Consider the following 19,830-nt stretch of genomic DNA (forward strand, 5'->3'; position numbering starts at 1 on the left):
TTGGGGATGGAAAACAACATAGAAGGAAGCAAAGCCAGAGGCTTCGATGGCCATGCTGCCTGGCCCTGGTCCCAGATACCCCAGCCAGCTTTTCTCTTGCACCCTTTGTCTACTCACCACAGTGACACAGTGGGAGTCCCAGGCCCACTTCTCCAAATGGCACACAGATGCCTCAAAAGGCACCCACCTGGGAAAGGCCAAGGCCGAGGGCTTGGGGTCACAGTCAAGAACATGCCTCAGCTCAGCATTTGTGAGCCGAGTTACCTTGGTCCATCATTTGTGCACAGCCCCCGCCTGCTGGTTGACCACGACCACAGGGCAGGCACTGCCGCAGGGCACAGACAGGCTGGACCTTCGAGGCCCTCCTCTGTCTCCCCTACCTTCTGCCCCTCCCCCACCACTTCCCGTCACCCAGTCTGTGCCAAGGGCACTGACCCTGTCCTTGTCTTGCAGAAAGAGGAGCAGGACTTGGATGGTGAGACGGGGCCATCATCAGCAGGGCCAGAGGAGGAGGACGGTGAGTGGGACCTCTGTGCTCATGACGGGGCCTGACCGTGTCGGGGGTGGCCTGTGCTCTGCTGGGGATCCCAGGAGCTGAGGTTCAAGTGCCAGGGGGAGGGATGGGGTGGGACAGTGGCCTGAGTTGGGCACTGAGAGGTGGAGTTGCACCATGGATGTCCTGCCCTGGCCTGCCTGGACTTTGGGGCCCCCTCACGCCCCCTTGGACTTTGGGGTTTGGCTTTCCCATCCCAGGGGCCCCTCTTGAGAACACACTACACGCCCTGCCCGGCTCTGTCCCACGCTGCCTCCTAACTCCCCTCTTGTGACCACACTGTACATTTCACGATTCTCTCCAAACATCTCTGACCTATTTTACTGAGACGAAAACCACTCACACGGCCTCCCCCGTGCCTTCTTCGTAATGAAGGCCCCGGGAGGGGACACGCCTGCTTTCTGAGCAGCTCTGGCTGACTGGCCACAGGCCCCAGCCATGAGACTGAGAGGAGAAAGGGAGTGGCCGAGAACAGGGGAGACACGGCCAGATCTGACCCCGCCAGGACATACAGAGGCGGAACAAAACGCGGAGTGGCTTCTGCTGGGTCCGTCCGCTGATTTCTCTAGAAAAGAAAGCGGAGGCAGACATGCAAGATGTCAGCGTTTGTTGTTGCCTCTGTATGGCAAGCACAGGGAGGATTAGTGCTTTCTGCATTTTTGTATGTTTGAAATATTTCATAATTTTAAAAAAGCAAGACTGTTGCTGTGACCTTAAGTCGGCTGCTGGCAGGAGCAGTGGAAAGAGAGTTTCAGGAATGCAGGAACCAGCTCCTTCGGGCAGGCTGGGCTGGGGTGCAGAGCTTCCCCTGAGGCCGGGCCTTGGTTTCATCAGCACAGCCTGGAGCAGGAGGGGAGACTGAAGCTTGGGTGCAGGCGGTGGACTACAGGTGGGGACATTAGTCCCTTACCAGGAAGGACCCTTGCTCCCTGCTTTTGGGGACGGGGGACTCACTGCAGCCGTGGCCCTGGCATCTGTCCCTGCCACGTGGCCCGAGACAGCTGAAGGGATGCAGGGATCCTGTTAGTGACTTGGGGACACGGGAGGGAGGCTCGCAGACCCGTCTCCCTGGCGTAGCTGCCAGAGGGCCCAGCCCCCCAGGGCTGTCACCAGCCTCCCTCCTTATCTGCGCCGCTGCGCCTGCACATCCCCCACCCCCAGCGCCTCCTGCCACCTTAGCCTCCCGCCATCTCTAGCAAGGCAGGGAAAGGAAAGGTTTATGCCTCCAGCTGTTGGAAGACTGCGTGAGCAGCCCCCAGCCCCTCTGCAGCGCAAGGCAGCCTCAGAGGCTAATTGATTAGTGTCGCTAAAATGACTTCCCTGAGCGACTGGTGGATTCACAGGAGACTGGAGGAAGAAACCTCCCCCGTCCTCGGAGGCTGTCACATTGAACCCTCCTGGCCTAGGAAAATTGGATGTGCTGCCTGGTGCACTGCATGGGATTGAGTGAAATCCTTTTCAAGCCGTTTGTTCTGTCTGGCTCAGAAAACAAAACTAATCAGACTTGCCCCGTAAATTGAAACCTAAGACTGGGGCCGGGCTGGCAGGATTTTGTATGTTTTCTTTTTGGGAGGGGTGTTGGGGGGATACTGGAGTCTCACTCTGTTGCCCAGGCTGGAGTGCAATGGCACAATCTTGGCTCACTGCAACCTCCGCCTCCCAGGTTCAAGCTGTTCTCCTGCCTCAGCCTCCCGAGTGGCTGGGCTTACAGGCATGCACCACCACGCCCAGCTAATTTTTGTATTTTTAAAAGAGACAGGGTTTCACCATGTTGCCCAGGCTGCTCTTGAATTCCTAGCCTCAAATGATCCACCTGCCTCGGCCTCCCAAAGTGCTGGGATTACAGGCGTGAGCCAGTGCACCTAGCCGGATGTTTGGGTTCTGAATTCACATCTAGAACCTTCTTCCTCTCACCCTGAGAGCCCTTCGTCTCCCCATCGGTCTGCATCAGCCTATCTGGTAGCATGAGGGCTGCAAGCTAGAGGGGAGGGGCCTGGCTTTTTGGGCTATTGGACAGGATGTGGAGGGACAGAGAGGGCAGCACTGCCAGAATAGCAGCTGAGGAGCTCTCTATACCTCCCTCACTGGGTCCTTTAGTTAGTGGAGGTCGATAAGAGGCCAGGCAGCTCTGCCCGATACTTGTGGATTCAGGAACCAAGAGATTGCTCCCCCACGAGGCTTTTCCTTCTGGGAGGTCAGCTTTTCTCTCCTCACCATGGCCCATGTGCTCGGAGCCTGTGTCCACTCCAGGCCACAGGTCCCGGCTTCCTCTGTGCCCACCACCTACCCGTCTATGTGCCCTCTTCAGGCCTCAAGATCTGTCTCTTTTTTGCAGGCAGCGATGGGGTGTCTGCCCTCAGGGACTGGCAAATCAGGCTCCGCCTCTTCAGCAGTACACAAGTCAAACCCGCCGTGGCAAATCCCGCATCCCTGGCCTGGCCACTGTGGGCTGCCTGGATGCGTGTTTTCTGATTTCCAATAGACACAGGGGGTGGGGGGATGACACAAGCCTCCCCACACCCAGGCAAGCGCGGTGTGTGTTCCGAGATGAGCTGTGCTCTGCTTGCCGGAACTGTTGCCTGTGAGCTCAGTAGCTGAGAGGACCCGCTGGGCAGGGCCAGGGCAGGCGGAGCACTGCAGATGCCGGGAGGGACGCAGTGTCTGGAGACAGCCGTGGACCAGGAGCGGGACCGCTTTCTCTCTGGCTGTCTCGCTGTACGATTTAAGGGAAAGCTATGGAGTGAGAGGGGGTATAGGCGCTGGGGTGAGAAGATGTCTCTGACAGCCGGATGCAGCCTCTGCCTGAGGTCTTCCTTTTTAAACCTAGGGAAAGGGGGCCAGGGTTTGCGGGGGCTCAGCCTCTACAGCACTCCCTGGCACTGACTGGGTCCCCTCTCCACAGAAGAAGGCTTCTCCTTCAAATACAGCCCCGGGAAGCTGAGGGGAAACCAGTACAAGAAGATGATGACCAAAGAAGAGCTGGAGGAGGAGCAGAGGTAGGCTGCAGCCCCTTTGCTGGTGCCTGGCGGGCTCTTAGGGGAGGGGGGTGCCCCTCTGAGCCCTTCATGTTCTGCCTCTTGGCAGAAGGGTGCAGAAAGGAGGTGGGGCTCCTACAAACTCTGCCCAACCACTGCCCCACCTTCCCAGTTTAGTTCTTTCCTGCCCTGCTCAGCCAGGTTCGTGCGCCCCTGGAACCCCTCCCTGGCACTGACCAGGAGAAAGTCACTGGTGATGGGGGACACAGAGCCCATTTACTGAACCCCCCGCCCCCTCCACACCCCACTGCTCCCGTCTAAAGAAATCAGATGCCAGGAAAGAGCCTGGAGCAGACTTGGCTGCCACTCACACACAGAGTCCCCAGCAGAGCTGATTTCTTGATTTCTCCTTCGGGACACAGCGGGTTCTTGGTCCCCATCATTCAGCGGCCTCCCAGGCTGGCGCCTGTAGCAGCGCCTTGTCGCTCCGGGCGGTGCAGCTGTGGCTTCTCGTTGTTGGAACTGGCTCCCCCTTCCCATCTGGACACCCCCTGCACACCCACTGGGCTCCCCTCCACATTTTCCCTCCACTCCATCCTGCCGGGTGGGGAAGGGGTGTGCTAGGTGCGGTGGGACAGCTGGGGAGGCCTCGGCAGACAGACAGGCATTTGCAGAGGGACAGTTGTTTGCACCAGGCCCAGCAGGCTCCTGGTGCTCACCCACATTGCTGCCCTTCTGCAGCATGGCCTGGAGTCCTAGGTGGTAGCTGTGCCACTTTCCAAGCCTGGTGACCCAGAGCAACTCATCGGAGTCACCCCCTACTTGTCAGCAGAAGCCAGCAGTCTAGGGTCTGAGCGGAAGGGGAGGTTTATGATTTTGGAGTCAGAACTCAACCGCCCTTTCATGACTGCGTGCGAGGCCACCCACCAGGCAGCCCTCTAACCTCAGAGCTGCTCTGCTGGTGACAGGCCCTGTCTCCCCTCCCGGTGCTGGCATCAGCTCCCTCGACCCTCAGCAGGAAGGCTCTTCACCCTGGCTGGGTGGGGGGCGGGCAGTGTAAGCACAGCCAGGAGGAAGAGCCCTGGCAGGAGCCCCAAGTCCTCAGGTGCTGAGGATGCTGCCTCTTGGCATGACCAGGTTTGCTGCATTTATATTTCAGGATTGAGCTGACCTCTGACCTCACTTCCCTGTAGCAAGTTCCTTAGGTCCTGAGCCACAAATATTCTTGCAAATCCTTTTGGTAAGGACACTGATTTCTTAGACTAGTGGCGCTCCCCTCCTACTGCGTGCTAACGTGCCCCCAACACAACTGACGCGGCCTCAACCTCCCCTCCTCCATCGCCTTCATAACCGATTAATACATTTCCCACCTGAGCCCTTCTCATTCTTCTCAAGCACGAGGAATCACTGGCAGAAAAGGCCCCGTGTGGGGACAGAGGTTCCTGGAGGGGAGTTAAGTCCCTGAGTTCCTAGAGGCGGCCTAATGGGCCAGTGGGTTGGGGTGCTAGTGCCCCCTTGCAAGGCTGGGAGAACTGTCACCCTAGGACCTCAGGCTTCAGGAATGTGGATGTCGTCACCCTGCAGCCTTGGGTCTCACCCTGAGAGGGTGAGGCAGCTTCTGCACAGTGCACAGCAGATATCCTGACAGCGGTCCATGATCCCAAGCTGTGAGACAGGCAGGTTCTTATGATCAGGGCAAGGATTAGCAGACGACAGCCGGGCCACATCTGATCCCCCACCTGCCTGTGTCAACCCAGCGTGGCAGGAACAGCAACACCCATTTTCCTGTGGTCTGTGCCCCTTTGTGCCACAGTGGCCGAGGTGAGTCACTGCAGCAGAGACCACACACTCCCCCAAATCGAAATAGTATCTGGCTCTTTGCAGAAAAAGGTTGCAGTCCTTGGACAGAGGCTAGAGGGGGCTGGACACAACTGCCAGCCCTTGAAAGTCCCTGGGGACAGAGGCTGCTCAGGCAGATGGATCTGGAGGGCCTCTTAGAACAAGAGAGACCAGGCCTCAGGCTAGGGGTGAAACTGCCACTACCACCCACGTCCCGAGCTGGGACCTTGGCAGTGGGGAGGGAAAATCCCTTCCCCTTATTTTCAGAGAGTAGACCCTGTGCTGCCCATCCCTCCCCGCTGGATCTTCGGAGGTCTCTAGACCACCAACCCACACTTGGCTGTTCCATGGGATCGAGACTGTGCCTGAGGTGCTGTTCCTGGGACGAGGGACTCCTCTGCACGCTGCAGTTACCACTTTGTGCCCTGAATTGAGAAGGAGGGGCCGGAGGACTTCTTGGGGCAGGACTGGAGTTCACGTTCATTCCCATCACTGCCCAGCCCGCATGCTCCCTGTGGCTCCCAGGCATGCTGGTGGCATCTGCTTGCTCCCTCACACCTCTGCTCCCTGCATGTGGTCGCCCCTCGCAGCACTGCGTGGGGTCCCCACGGCTCCACACCACGCTGTCCTCACACGGTGATGCTTGGGGTTGCAGAGGCTGGTCAGTTTGGCTTTGGCTTTTCATCTTCAGCATGGTGGTTCTCATGGGGATGGGGAGCGCTGGCAGCTGTGAAGACAGTTCCGGTCCCAGCCGAGTCCAGGGAACCACCCTAGATCATCAGTATGAAAAATAACATGCCTGTTATTATCAAACCACTAAAACCACAGGCCAGCTAGCAGGGTGCTGTCTCTCCACCCGTCAGGTTCTACCCTCCCAGAGGCCCTCCGTGCCTCTGATGCCTTTCCCAGCTCTCAGGGTCCACAATCGAGTTGCAACTAAAAGCTACATGTCCCCTGACTTTAAATTTACCGACTCAGCCAACAGATCGCATCTAGAACCTGAAGCTTTAGTGGTTGCCGGTTCCAACACTCCCCAGGAGCCTCAATTCACAGGCTTTCATGACAATTAGGAAGGGGGACTGGAAGCAGGAGGTCCCAAATTAGTTCCACCACATGCTGAAGTGGGCAGTCTCATCCTTGAACTACTCACAGATCAAATTCCTTCCGCCTGGGGCCAGAAAGCAGTCAGGTCTGTAAATCCAGAGGCGGCTGCTGCTTAAGATCCCTCTTGCCGCGTCTGCCGGCCTTCTCTGCTCTCCCCTCGGGCCGGAGGTTCACACACTTCATGCCTCTGGTGGCGTCCCTGGGTTCTGCTGAAGCTGCTGTGGGAGGTGCCACCTCCAGTTTCACAGTGTGGCTAGGACAGTGGGCTTGCAGGCTGGTGACAGCTCCCCTGAGCAAGAGGCCTCCTCCTCCTCCTCCCCCAGAGCTAGGGAGGCTGGCAGGGCTTGGCTGGCTTCACAGCTTGGCAGGAGAGAGAAAAGGCACGGCTGTCAGCTCCTCTCCATCACTTCTTCCCACCTTCTGGTCTCAGAGGGAAAAGGAACCCAGGCTGTAGACTATACTGACTCTGATAGATCAGGACCCACCCCTCCATTTGAGGTCTGCAGGGCTGTTTTGACTCCTCTGGCAATGGACATGACTCTAGAGGAAGGTGATAGTGTGATAAAACAGGGAAGGAGAGGAAGAGGCCAAGGAACCACAGCTGTGGGGTAGTTCTGGTTCTTCTATCTGATGTATGCAAGAAACGACAGAAACAATAGACCAGAGAGTGTGAATTTCCAGCTCAGGCTGGAAATGCGTGCTGACTGTGACCACCAGGAGAGGGCGCCAGAGGGACAAGATCAGACCTGCTGCTTTCTCAGTGGTCTCAGGGCTGGCGATGTGTCTTGGTTCATAAAAGATGGGCACACTGTTGGCTCCATCTGGAAGCGTGCATCCTAGGGTGCCAATATCCCCCGAGGGGACAAAACTCAGCCAGCGGGAATGGGAAATTATCTAGGGTGATAGGAATATTGTCAGCACAGCCACACAACCCAAGATCAGAAAGGCCCTTGGCAACTCAACTGCTCCAGTTCCTTCCTTAAGTACCCTGCAGAGGCTGAACAGGTCTGTGGGCTGCAAGGTTCTGTGCGGGATCAAGGGGAGCTCTGCGAGCTCTGGCCAGCTTTGTGGCACAGACTGTCTTGCCGCAAGCGATGAGAAGCAAATCAGCAGTGGTTTGAGACACCAGAGTCTAGCGCAGCTTCTGCAATTCCAAACATTCTCCTTCCTCGTCCCCATTTCCCCCTTTCCTCGTCCATGGTGCAGGATGGAATGAGTAAAATAAATTATCTTTTTCTCCCCATTTCTCTTTACAGAACTGAAGAATAACGAAGTTATCCTTAGCGTCCTCCCAAAGGCTTTTCCTTTTGGCATCTTAAAAGCTTGAGAGATAAAATGGAAACCCCAGAGAGGAGTCTGGCAGGCTCCCAGGGTGCATGCTGCCTTCGTAAATCTGCTGAGCTCTAGACCCTCAATCAGGACTTGTCCCTTGGCTAGCAGGATCCTGGGAACACCTTTGGCCCTGCCCTGTAGCGAGATGTTCATGTCCATTTCTGTGGGTCACTTTGTTAAGCTGAAGCGTTTTAAGAGTTTGAGCTCAGACCCTGGACTGGGATTTTTCTTACCACTCAAACTTGCTATCCACACACCCTGCACACCTTAGATAAAACAAACATTTAAAAAGCAGAGTTCACTTTCACTCCAGTGCCCCCATTTTGTCCTCACTGAAGCCAAACCACAAAAGACTTTGAGGAATGAGAGACAAATGAGGTAGGGCTCACCTGTGCTCACCAGCTCTGTCAGAGTGGTCAGCCGACCCCTTTCCCTGGGAACCCCACCTCTCTCTCTGGCTAGCTTGGTTGTTGGGGGTGAGATGCCATATTGATTAGAAGGCAGCAAAGAACCAGTACCAGGAATTGACTTGACCATTCCCCTTACTTTTCATCTAGAGAAATCTTGGATTCAGCCCATTTATTGCTAAGACACCTTTTCACTGACGTTCTTACCAGCTCAGCCAGATCTCCACTCTGCTATAGCAGAAGCAATAATGTTGCTTTAAAAAGATTTCTTGACTATGCCTTTTCTTAGAAAGGTTGATAGATTAGTTGGAACTTCAGATCATCAGATCAGTCTCAGATTCGTTTCTTGGAATTTTATATTTGACAGTATTTATACTATACCAAACTCATTTGCAGTTCTTAGGTTTGTTGGTTAAAACATTTTTTTAAAGCAGTAAGTTTATAGAAAATGTTTTCATTTAATGGAAGGCTGGGGAATGTCCAGCATCAGCCCCTATGGCATGCATTCCCGGTGGCTTTCTCCATCTCAGCCTGAAACCTTTGGTTCAGGGCTTAGGGGAGAACAGGCCACATGGCAACAGCCACATAGTCATTGCCTTCAACACAGAGCCACGGGGTGAATGGATGTACTTCTGTGTCCCCAAACAGCAATAGTCATGCCCTTGTCCAGGCTGGGATCTAATTGATACAATAGGTCGTTGACTCCCTCTCAGTAGAGCTATCTAGGTTTGTCTGGAAAATTTCCCACCATGGCTTATAGGCACCACACCTCATGTACTCCTGATGGCTTGGATCTCTGTATTCAGCCTTTGTTCAGTCCAATAAACTTTGAGTAGATGATCTCAATTACTGTGTGTTTTTTCAGTTTGCTTTGTTTAAAAAAAAAAAAAAAAAAACCCTTTGGAACCCATTAAAGTTTGACCTGTCTTTCATTGTGATGCCTCGTACTCTGCAGCAGAGGACAAAGCCATCCATCCACCCTGCCAAAAATACGCAGTCACCACAGCTGTCTAAACCACGTGACATGATCTGTGTTCACTCAGGGACATGTGGATTGTGCTTGCATCACAGAGCTCGGCGCACCCTTTCTCTTCACAGGAATTCCTCTTTCTTCTTGAGACAGGGCCTCCATCTGTCGCCCAAGCTGGAATGCAGTGGTGCAGTCACAGAGCTCACTGTGGCCTTGACCTCCTGGGCTTAAGTGATCCTCCCGTCTCAGCCTCCCAGGTAGCTGGGACTACAGGTGCTCACCACCACACCTGGCTAATTAGAGACAGGGTCTGACTATGTTGCCCAGGCTGGTCTCAAACTCCTGGGCTCAAGTGATCTTCCCATCTTGGCCTTCTAAAGTGCCAGGATTACAGGCATGAGCCACTGCACCTGACCCTCTTCCTTACAGGAGGCACAAAGCACACATCATAGGCTGCTGCTTCTCAGACAGGGCAACCAACTGTAGACACAACTTTCCCAGAGGACAAGGGAGGCTGGGAAGTGGGGCTTCAGTATTTCAACTGCTAGATGCTGCTCTAGACAGAAACCTCTGCAGGATGGAAGATGCATGGTGAGGAGAGGAGGGAAGGGTGAAGCAGAAGGAATATGGTAGCAAAAGTATGGGAGCGAATGTGGAGACCACCCCTCCAGGCAGCGTTGGGGATGCCAGTGGCCCAGGGCTATGCTGAGGTCCTGCAGTTGCAGAGCCTGTAACGTGCTTATAGCTGACCCAGCTGCAGGGTGGGGCTGAGAGGTCCAATGCTGCAATGTGGTTTACGTTCTCTGAAGGCACTGAGCCCGTGGTGTGGTGTGGAGGGCAGGAACTCCAGAAACCAGAAGAGTGAGATGCAGCCAACATGCAGTGCCCAGCTGGGCTGAGGAGCACAGGGCACCAGAGCAGAACAAACAACAAACATACGGCTCCCTGGGTTTGGCAGCCGCCTCGCCCCACCTGAGGTGTTTGTGCTGCGGGAGTTGTCCTGTGCTGGTCAGATGGTGTAGCTGAGCCTCATAAAGATAACAAGACATTGCTCCCAGCACAAACATTTAGGCCAGTCTTCCTCCATACCCATCCCTTGGTAAAAGGGGCAGGGCCGCCGCCTGCCATAGGGTGTCCTTGTGCAGATTAGGAAAAGGCACCCCCCTTTCTCTGGGCAGTGAAACCCCACAGGCTGCCCTCCTCGCTCCTTTGCCAAGCACCGTCTTGCACACATCTGTATGCTCCCTGATTTCCCAGCTGATGTTTTTTCTTTCTCCACTTCCGGCTCATTCCTCTCAAAGAAGGCTGTTTCTAACCTACTTCTTCATAGTACTACCTCAAGCCGCTTCATGGAGCCTATCTTCTTCCTCATTACGTCACTGTTGGATGTGCAGTCAACAATCAAATGAGGCCCAAAGGGAAACTGAGGCACAGAGCACCTAAGTGATACCTGGGGTCCCCAAACCTCCCCGGCAAACCTGAGATTTCGCATCCCAGCTTTTAGAGCCCTCAAAAGTTGCGTGTGTCAGACCCAACCAGCTCCTATGTTCTAAGCGGGTTTTATTTATTTTCGTTTTCTTCTTCTTCTGAAAAGCAACCACAGCCACACAGGAGAGAGGAGAGTCCCAATTCCGCCAGCTGCACACAGGCTGTCTCTCTCCCCAGTGGGCTAGGAGCACCTTCTTCCTCTTTGTCCTTTCTTCTCGACAGAGTTCAGAAGGAACAGCTGGCTGCCATCTTCAAGCTCATGAAAGACAACAAGGAGACGTTTGGCGAGATGTCCGACGGCGACGTGCAGGAGCAGCTCCGGCTCTACGACATGTAGACTGCGCCCACGGGATGCACAGTGGCCATGCCTGACGCTGTCCCCACCCCTGCCCCACACCCTTGTTCTTTCCAGACTTCTGTAGGCCTAATTTGCCCTTATAAACATAGATGCAGGCGTACATTCTATACGTACTTGCCCAGTTCTTGCAATGTGTATATTACTTTACAGGAATCAAAACTGTTTTCTCAGAGGACAAAGTCCCTGATCCCTCTGGCTTCTGCTTGCTGGTGAGGTTCCAGCTGTTATGGGGCTCTGAGACCCTCTCTTGATCCAAATCTTTTTTTGTTTGTTTGAGATGGGGTCTCACTCTGTTGCCCAGGCTGGAGTGCAATGGCGTGATCTCAGCTCACTGCAATCTCCACCTCCCAGATTCAGGCGATTCTCCTGCCTCAGCCTCCCCAGTAGCTGGGATTACAGGCATGTACCACTACGCCAAGCTAATTTTGTATTTCTAGTAGAGACAGGGTTTCGCCATGTTGGCCAGGCTGGTCTCAAACTCCTGACCTCAGGTGATCCGCCCGCCTTGGCCTCCCAAAGTGTTGGGATTACAGGCATGAGTCACCTTGGCCAGCCAATAACTACACTCTTATTCTGCCTTATGAGGATTTCTGGAAGCTTCTGTAATTGTAGGGAAGCAAGCTGTGGGGGAGCATTCTTAATTTTTTTTTTTTTTTTTTTTTTAAGAGACAAGGTCTCATTCTGTCACCCAGGCTGGAGTGCAGTGGTGCCATCATGACTCACTGCAGCTTTGACCTCCCAGGCCCACAAAATCCTCCTGCCTCGGCCTGAGTGACTGGGACTACAGGTGTGTACCACCACACTCAGCTAAAGAAAAGTGTTCTTTTCTTTTCTTTTTTGAGACAGAGTCTCACTCTGGTGCCTGGTCACTGCTTGAATGCTTCACCTTCTGGGTTCAAGCGATTCTCCTGCCTCAGCCTTCCTAGTAGCTGGGATTACAGGCATGCGCCACCACACCCAGCTAATTTTTGTATTTTTAGTAGAGATAGAGTTTCACCATGTTGGCCAGGCTGGTCTCGAACTCCTGACCTCAGGTGATCCACCTGCCTCGGCCTCCCAAAGTGCTAGGATTACAGGTGTGAGCCACTGTGCCCAGCCAGGAGGGCTCTTTTAGCAAAAAGCCTAATTCAGAGACTCACCTTTCATCCTGGCACTAAACAATGGTACTAGAGGTAAGATCTGCCAAGAATTTCTCTCACTTAAGCAGAATACTTACTTTAAATATAATTAGGCAAGACTTATTTGAGTACTTGCCTAATTATATTTCATTAGAACTATGCTAGACACTGTAGACAGAAGAAATAAAACACCCCACCTGGTCCTTACCTTTCAGCAGGTTAAAGGCCTTTAGGGAAGAAAAGCCCGTGTGCAGGGAAAGAGATGTCACCAGAAAGCACTCAATAAAATGCCAAAGTGATCTTACAGAACAGTGCCTGTGACACTGGAGGGGATTGTTCCATCTTCATGAGTGAACATACAATGATGGGGATAACTGGTCCTTCACACCATGCAGGTCCCATTTCTGATCACCCCACTGGCAGAACAATTCACAGTTCTTCAGCAAACTGAGTTAGGGAGGGTATGCTAAAGACAGAACCTATGCAAGTTCTTAGCAATAGTTTTTGTTTGCTGAAAGAAAGCTCAATCAACACACTACATGAAAAAAAGTGGAGCAGTGGCATTTCCATGCCTCATGCTCACCATTACAAGGTTAACTTCCCGCCATCACCTCTTGCCTGCCAGGGGCTTTTCAGAAGCCCCTCTCTGTTCCACCCTTTTGCTTCTTTGCTGACCATTCACTCTCTGTGTCTGTTGTTGGATCCAAATATGAGTGTTTGTCTTTTGTGGTGAATGCTTTTTTCCTTCTTGAAATTGTTTTAATGTGTTTTGTCAAAAGCATTTAACCATGTTATGATTTAAGAATTCTTTGTTCACTTGAGGTCAGGAGTTCAAGACCAGCCTGGCCAATATGGCGAAACCCTGTCTCTACTAAAAATACAAAAATTAGCCCAGCATCCCCTGAACAAATGACCATCTGGAGGAGAAGGTAACTGCATTTCATTGGGGATCTGTGATAAAAGGGAGCATGGGTGTTGGGGAGACACCTGTTCCACCTCAGTTTCCTATGAGGTCCAGGACAGGGCTTGGTGGGCACTCGGAAGCCAGTGTCTGAAGTGCTCAGCATCCTCCTCTTCCTCGGTGGTAGGTGTCTACTGCCCAGGCCCCACCCCTGGCCGTGGACACTTCATGGAAACACTGCTGGTTTGCTATGGTGTTGGGTGGCTCTTGTCTATTCCCCATAAGTGCTGGCCTCTGTTGACACCATTTCTGCCACCTCATCTGAGATTGCTCTCATCAGCTCACAGAGATTCAGTTCAGAGAATGAACCAAATCTAAGCTAAAAAGCATAAAGGAGGGCAGAAAGAAACAGCAGGGTGGGAGAAAGAGCGCAAACACCGAGGGAAAGATGTCTACCTGGCAGTCACGTCAGAAAATCACCAGTATGTACGTCACTGCCACCAAGAACCTAGAACCACAGAGGCCTACAGAAGCCAATCCCAGTGGAACTCTCTCCGGGTGCGGGGGCTGAGAGAACCTAAAACATTCAGGTAGCCAGAGCTTCTTTCCAATGATGGGAACCAGTCTCAAAGCCTTTACATCTCTCCCCCGCCCTCCCTCCATCACTCTGCTGAGAACTCTGCCCCACGCTGGCCTCTGCCGACATGACACAAATAGCAGTGGCCTGTCACTCATCAGTATCTGCAGTTCTGTTTACCAAAGCCTGCTTGCTAGAGACTTTTCAGGGCCTCCTTCCCTCAAAGTGTCCATTGTACCTCCATCTGGATACAATTAGCTGGCTCCCCACTTCCTGGACTGACAGTAACCACCTTTTCCAATGACCCTGAAGAAAACACGCAATCTAAGCTGCTTTACGAGTAAACCTACAACTGAGGACAAATTTTCTATCAACCCCCAGTACCCCTCTCTGCTGTGGCTGATTTGTTAATGGTTTTCTTTTTTTTTTTATTTTTTTCAATTTGAAAACGTAAATAATTATACTAAGACTAGATCACTCTGAGATTGTTTTATTCTAATTTATCCTAAGGACCTGCCTGTACTTAGAGCCTGATACAAAGCCCAAGTTGACCTACTGGGCAGCTCTCTGGGCCTGGAAGGAAGAGCACATGACAAGGCTTCAACAGTACAGCCTGGCTAGGTCCAGGCAGACCATGACTTCTGAAGGCAACAGCATGGTCCACATGGAATCAGGCTGCTGAAGAACAGCAGCGAGAGGCTGCCTCTGAATCACATCTGCAGGGTCACCTGGGCCTGGTGGAGGCCCACAGTCACCCATTAGGCCCCAGTATCCTATGTGGGAGTATCCATGTCTAGTCTCTACTTCTCACTGCAGGAGAGGTGGCAGATGAGGAGGTTTCCTACTTTAAAGCAGGTAGAAGTTGTTTCCTTTCTTCCCTCCTCACAGCCTGGAGGGGGAGGTTGTGCCTAGCCTGATAGCAGCTGCCTTGCCCAAGATTACATCCTGTTCTGGGGGCAGCCCACCAAACCAAGTCACTGGTGGGGTACAAAGGCCTGCCTTGTCTGCCAAAAAGACAGTGCTGATGGACCATTCCAGTTCTAGAGTTCCCAAAGAGATGTCTTTTTGGAGAGGGGCAGGGTACCAGAAATCCTTCACTCAGGCTATAGCAGGGCCTCCAGTTATAAAGTAACTTGAGTCCCACCCAGCCAGACATGCCTTTCCAGGTCTAGTGCTGGGTTCCAGAACAGGAAACCTGACAAATTCCTATTGCCACAGATATTTTTTACTATTATTATTATCACCTTATTTTTCTATTGGTGGAAACCCTCTAGGGCTTCCACCAGATTCTCCATCATTTACACTATCATTTTTATCAGTTTTGGTTTTATTGTTTCAGTGCTGCTTCTTGCTAACGGTAGCAGCCAATATACATCATCTCTGGCGACAGATCACGCCATAGAAAATATTGTCGTTTTCATTTTTCTTAACGCCACAGAGTCAGCTGGGCTGTAGTACCAGCCCGGATGTACCAGTTTACTCAGCCATTCCCCCTCTCGTGGACATCTGCATGGTTTCCAGTCTTGCAAATTTATATAGTGCTGCTACAAATAAAAGCTTGCGCGTATGCTGTTTCATGTTTGTGTAAGTTTACTTTCAGAGTAGATTCTACAGGTGGATTGCAGGTCAAAGGTAAATTTGCACTCCCTCCCAGCAATGCAGGGCCGATCAAGTTTCTGTATTGTCCTTAACAGTGGTACTTTGTTAAACTTTTGGATTTTTGACAATCTAATGGATCAGAAGCCTTAGCTCAATGAAGTTTTGTTTCTTTTTTTTCTTTCTTTTTTTTTTTTTTTTTTTTTTTGAGACAGAGTCTTGCTCTGTTGCCCAGGCTGGAGAGCAGTGGCCGGATCTCAGCTCACTGCAAGCTCCGCCTCCCGGGTTCCCGCCAGTCTCCTGCTTCAGCCCCCCAGTAGCTGGGACTACAGGCGCCGAATACCTCGCCCGGCTAATTTCTTGTATTTTTAGTAGAGACGGGGTTTCACTGTGTTAGCCAGGCTGGTCTCGATCTGCTGACCTCGTGATCCGCCCGCCTTGGCCTCCCAAAGTGCTGGGATTACAGGCGTGAGCCACCGCGCCCGGCCTCAGTGAGGTGTTCGTTTGCGTTCTTCTGACTATGAAAAAGGCTGAGCGCCCACTTAAATGTTTAGGGGCCCCTTGCATTTTTTTTCCTGTAAACTGTCCACTCATGTCTTGTCCCATTAAATACCATCCATCTAATCTCCGCTTTAGCTCACTGAGTTGCGCACATTTCCGACGATTTTGGCGGTAATCTGGGCTCAGCGCGGTAGTTCTCCAACCCTGACGCTGCACGGGGAGGGAGTGCTTTGACGAAGGTAACGAAAGAGAATCTGAGTCATTCCAGGGAAAGCCTACTAAAATCAGGAGGCTTTGTGAGAGCCAAAATACTAACTTTCAAAAAAGCAAAAATACTCCCAAACCTCACCGGCAGCAGCTTTACTTACGTGTTATTTTATCTACGGTGCCCATTTTATCTACTGTGGGGACCACCACAAGGAGAAAACCACCCACCCGCGAAGTGAACCAATCACAGCCATAGCGCCGGTGTCGCTCTGCGGCATTTCAGTGGTTCAAGCACCTGCCAATCTGCCGCGAAGCCAAAGGCCTTGATTTGTGGCCATTGGGTATCGCATCCTTCCATCTTCCCCACCTCAATCCCACCTCACGCGGAGGGTGGAAAGCCCCGGATGTCCGGCCACACCCAAGGTCGCATTTCCTCAGTGATTGACAAGGGCCATCGTCCAATGAGGAATGCGGCGCGGCCCGGGCAGCCCTGCAGTAGGCACGCGCCTGGCGCCTCAGCCGTAGAAGTGGTCGGGCGCTTGTGGCCCAGCCTATGCTAAGGCCGGCTTGCTGGGGTTCCTCACGGCCGGGTGAGCGACCCCCGGGCTGCCTGGGAGCCGGAACCGAGCCGAGCCGAGCACAGGTGGGCTGGCCCGCAGCTGCCGCTGCTCTGCTCTAGCCGAGAGATTCGCGCCTGCAGCGAATCCCCGGCCGCGTCGAGCTGTGGCCTGGCGTGCGGTGCCTGCCCGAGGCTGGCTCCTGAGTGCCACTCGCGGGACAGGGCCCCGCGTCCCGCATTCGCAAGGTGGGACTAGGGGAGGTTGTTTGTTTTTTTTTCTTTCCCTGCCTCAGGTTTCTTAGTACAAATAACACAGGAGGACCCCACCCCATACAGACGGCAGCCGGGTGGAGGGGGGGTCGCTCCAGTCCTCCTGTCCTCACGTTGGTAGACAGAAATATCTACTCTTTAGCCTTTGTAGGGGCTCGGGCACCTTTGGGAGCCTGAGCTGGAACTGAAGCTGGAGCTGCAGCCCGGGCCTTGGTTTGATCCTTGGCCTCGGCCTTTGGCCGGCACAGCCTGAGCCCCTAGGCAAGGCGGGCACGAGCACGCTTCCCAAGCTTGGAGTGGGCAGTGTTGTGCTTCTTGGCAAAGCGCATGTTCCTCAGGAACTTGGGGTCCACCCCCTTTAAGAGATTCGTATCTTTGTGATCTGAGTTTCTTGATACCATTTCTGTGCCATTTTCGGCACTGGTTGGGTGTGGTGTGGTTCTTTTTTTTTTTTTTTTTTTTTTTTTTTTTTGAGACGGAGTCTGGCTCTGTCGCCCAGGCTGGAGTGCAGTGGCCGGATCTCAGCTCACTGCAAGCTCCGCCTCCCGGGTTTACGCCATTCTCCTGCCTCAGCCTCCCGAGTAGCTGGGACTACAGGCGCCCGCCACCTCGCCCGGCTAGTTTTTTTTTTGTATTTTTAGTAGAGACGGGGTTTCACCGTGTTCGCCAGGATGGTCTCGATCTCCTGACCTCGTGATCCGCCCGTCTCGGCCTCCCAAAGTGCTGGGATTACAGGCTTGAGCCACCGCGCCCGGCCATGGTGTGGTTCTTAGACTTGGCCATGTTTGCATCTTAAGCGGCGGCTCCCAAAGCGTCTAGAACTGGGAGCTTTTTTTTTTTTTTTTTTTTTTGAGACGACGTTGTCTCGCTCTGTTGCCCCGGTTGGAGTGCAGTGGTGCGATCTTGGCTCACTGCAACCTCTGCCAGCGGGTTAAAGCGATTCTTCTACCTCAACCTCCAGAGTGGCTGGGACTACAGGTGTTCGCCACCACGCCCTGCTAATTTTTGTATTTTTGGTAGAGACAGGGTTTCACCATGTTGGCCAGGCCGGTCTCAAATATCTGACCTCAAGTGATCCGCCAGCCTTGGCCTCCCAAAGTGCTGGGATTACAGGCGTGAGCCACCGTGCCCGGCCTGGGGGAGCATTTCATGAGCTCCACAAACGGTCTTTGGGTACCAAGCTGGGCCCCGGAATACAAAGATGAGGTGAAACCAGTCCCTGCCTTCTAAGACACCCGTGTCTCCACCTTCCTCCCCCTGACGCTCCCAGGCTTGCCCTCGAGCAGATTCGGAGGGTGGCCCAGGGTTTCAGGGGGTTTCAGATGGTGGTACTGCAGCTGGACCCAAGACACACACACACACACACACACACACACCCCCCTTGCTTTTCACATTCCCTGTTGTCCCAGGCCTAAGGTAAAAGCCAGCAGTTCTGTACACACCCAGCTTCACATCTTCAGGTGGGCTGGCAGTCACACCTTCCCTCACCTGTGCTTGCCCTGCTGCAGGCACCTCAGCTGGGCTTTACCAGAGCAGGCTGAGTACAGGCTGAGTGCCTGTGAAATGGGTTGGACTTACCATTCGGCCAAGTGATCACATTGTTTCCTTTTCTCCACCCAGTTGTGGCCCCCTGCAGGCTCCACATCCCAGGGGGTCGCCCCACCAACCTGGAATCTTTGGTCCTGATGGTGGCCTGGGTCCTCTACAGGTGAAAATTCCTCAGACCAGAGTTGCTGAACTGTGTTAAATAACTCAGTCTGCAATCAGGGTTTTTGAAAATCTCCCTTTTCTCATTCCTTTAAGTACTTTAATTACTTTTTGTGGCTCTCACTAAGATGGGACGGGCTATGCTCACAGACTGTAGACACTCATTTCCTTCAATGGTTCACATTCACCTCGGGACTGCCATAGGTGGTGTCTTTGGTTCTCTTTGTACTCAGCTTCAATGATACTGCAAGTTAAATTTCAGAAGAGGAGGCAGCTGGCAAGGGGAATAAAATTAAGAAAATTGTTCCAGGAAGAAAAGGTTCAATGAAAGAAATGGGAGAAAGGGGGCAAAGCACAGAGGATTCAGATTTGAATATTGAATGGTGGGAATTGGCCCATTTACTCTCAGACATTTATTGAGCCTGTCTTCATGCAAAACACTATGGTAAGTGACATAATGCAGAACGAACTCGGCTTGGTTTCTACTTGCAAGGCAAGGTGACAGGAAGGTTCGATAACTTTTTGGAGTGCATGCCAAGTGCCCTGCAGAGCGCTGTGCTGTGTGCCTTGCAAATAAATGTTCTCTCATTAATCTTCACTACTCTATAAAGGCTGTAACATTCTCTTACAGATGAAGAAAACAAAACTCGAAACACTGAATAAGACTCAATAAAGGAGCAAAATATCTAAACAGACATTTTCCCAGAAAAGATATACAAATAGCCTATAAGCACATGAAAAGATGCTCAACATGTCAATCAAATGCAAATCAAAAACTGCAACAATGAGACACCACTTTACATCGCGAGGATGGCTGTAATAAAAAAGATAATAACAAGTGGTAGGGAAGTGGAGGAATTGGAACCCTCACACACTCTTCATGGAAATGTAAAATGGTGCAGCTGCTTTGGAAAACTCGCAGTTTATCCCAATATTAAAGTGATACCAAATGACGCAGCAATTCCGTTCTTAGGTGTATACACAAAAGAATATATATGTACTCTTAGGCGTATACCTATGAAAACATATGTCCATGCAAAAACTTGTACATGGATGCTTAGAGCAGCATTATTCATGATTTGCCAAAAGCGGAAATAATAGCTAAAAGATGGCCGGGTTCAGTGGTTCACGCCTGTCATTCCAGCACTTTGGGAGGCCAAGGTGGGCAGATCACCTGAGGTCAGGAGTTCAAGAACAGCCTGGCCAACGTGATGAAACTCCTTCTCTGCTAAAAAAAGATACAAAAAAACAACAACAACAACAACAGCAACAAAAAACTAGCCAGGCATGATAGTGTGCCTGTAATCCCAGCTACTGCAGAGACTAAAGCAGGAGAATCACTTGAACCCAGTAGGCAGAGGTTGCAGT

At 52.4% G+C, this 19,830-nt stretch overlaps 1 protein-coding gene across 6 annotated transcripts in view; it reads left to right on the forward strand.

Annotated features, from left to right (window-relative positions):
- MXRA7 (matrix remodeling associated 7) overlaps positions 1-12,456 on the forward strand; it is a 34,831-nt gene extending 22,375 nt beyond the window's left edge. The window contains exons 2-5 of one of the 6 annotated variants that reach the window (XM_037993922.2): positions 454-517; positions 3,459-3,549; positions 4,688-4,768; positions 7,728-9,056. In XM_037993922.2, the coding sequence (XP_037849850.2) occupies positions 454-517; positions 3,459-3,549; positions 4,688-4,721 (189 nt within the window). In that variant the 3' untranslated portion in view covers positions 4,722-4,768; positions 7,728-9,056. Of the gene's footprint in view, positions 1-453; positions 518-3,455; positions 3,550-4,687; positions 4,769-7,727; positions 9,057-10,890 lie in introns of those variants that run through there. The other 5 variants (XM_008011629.3, XM_008011628.3, XM_037993923.2 and 2 more) reach the window with 5 other exon arrangements.
- The last annotated feature ends 7,374 nt before the right edge of the window (positions 12,457-19,830 follow it).

Source organism: Chlorocebus sabaeus, chromosome 16 (genome assembly GCF_047675955.1).
Source record: "Chlorocebus sabaeus isolate Y175 chromosome 16, mChlSab1.0.hap1, whole genome shotgun sequence".
Lineage (NCBI taxonomy): Eukaryota > Metazoa > Chordata > Mammalia > Primates > Cercopithecidae > Chlorocebus > Chlorocebus sabaeus.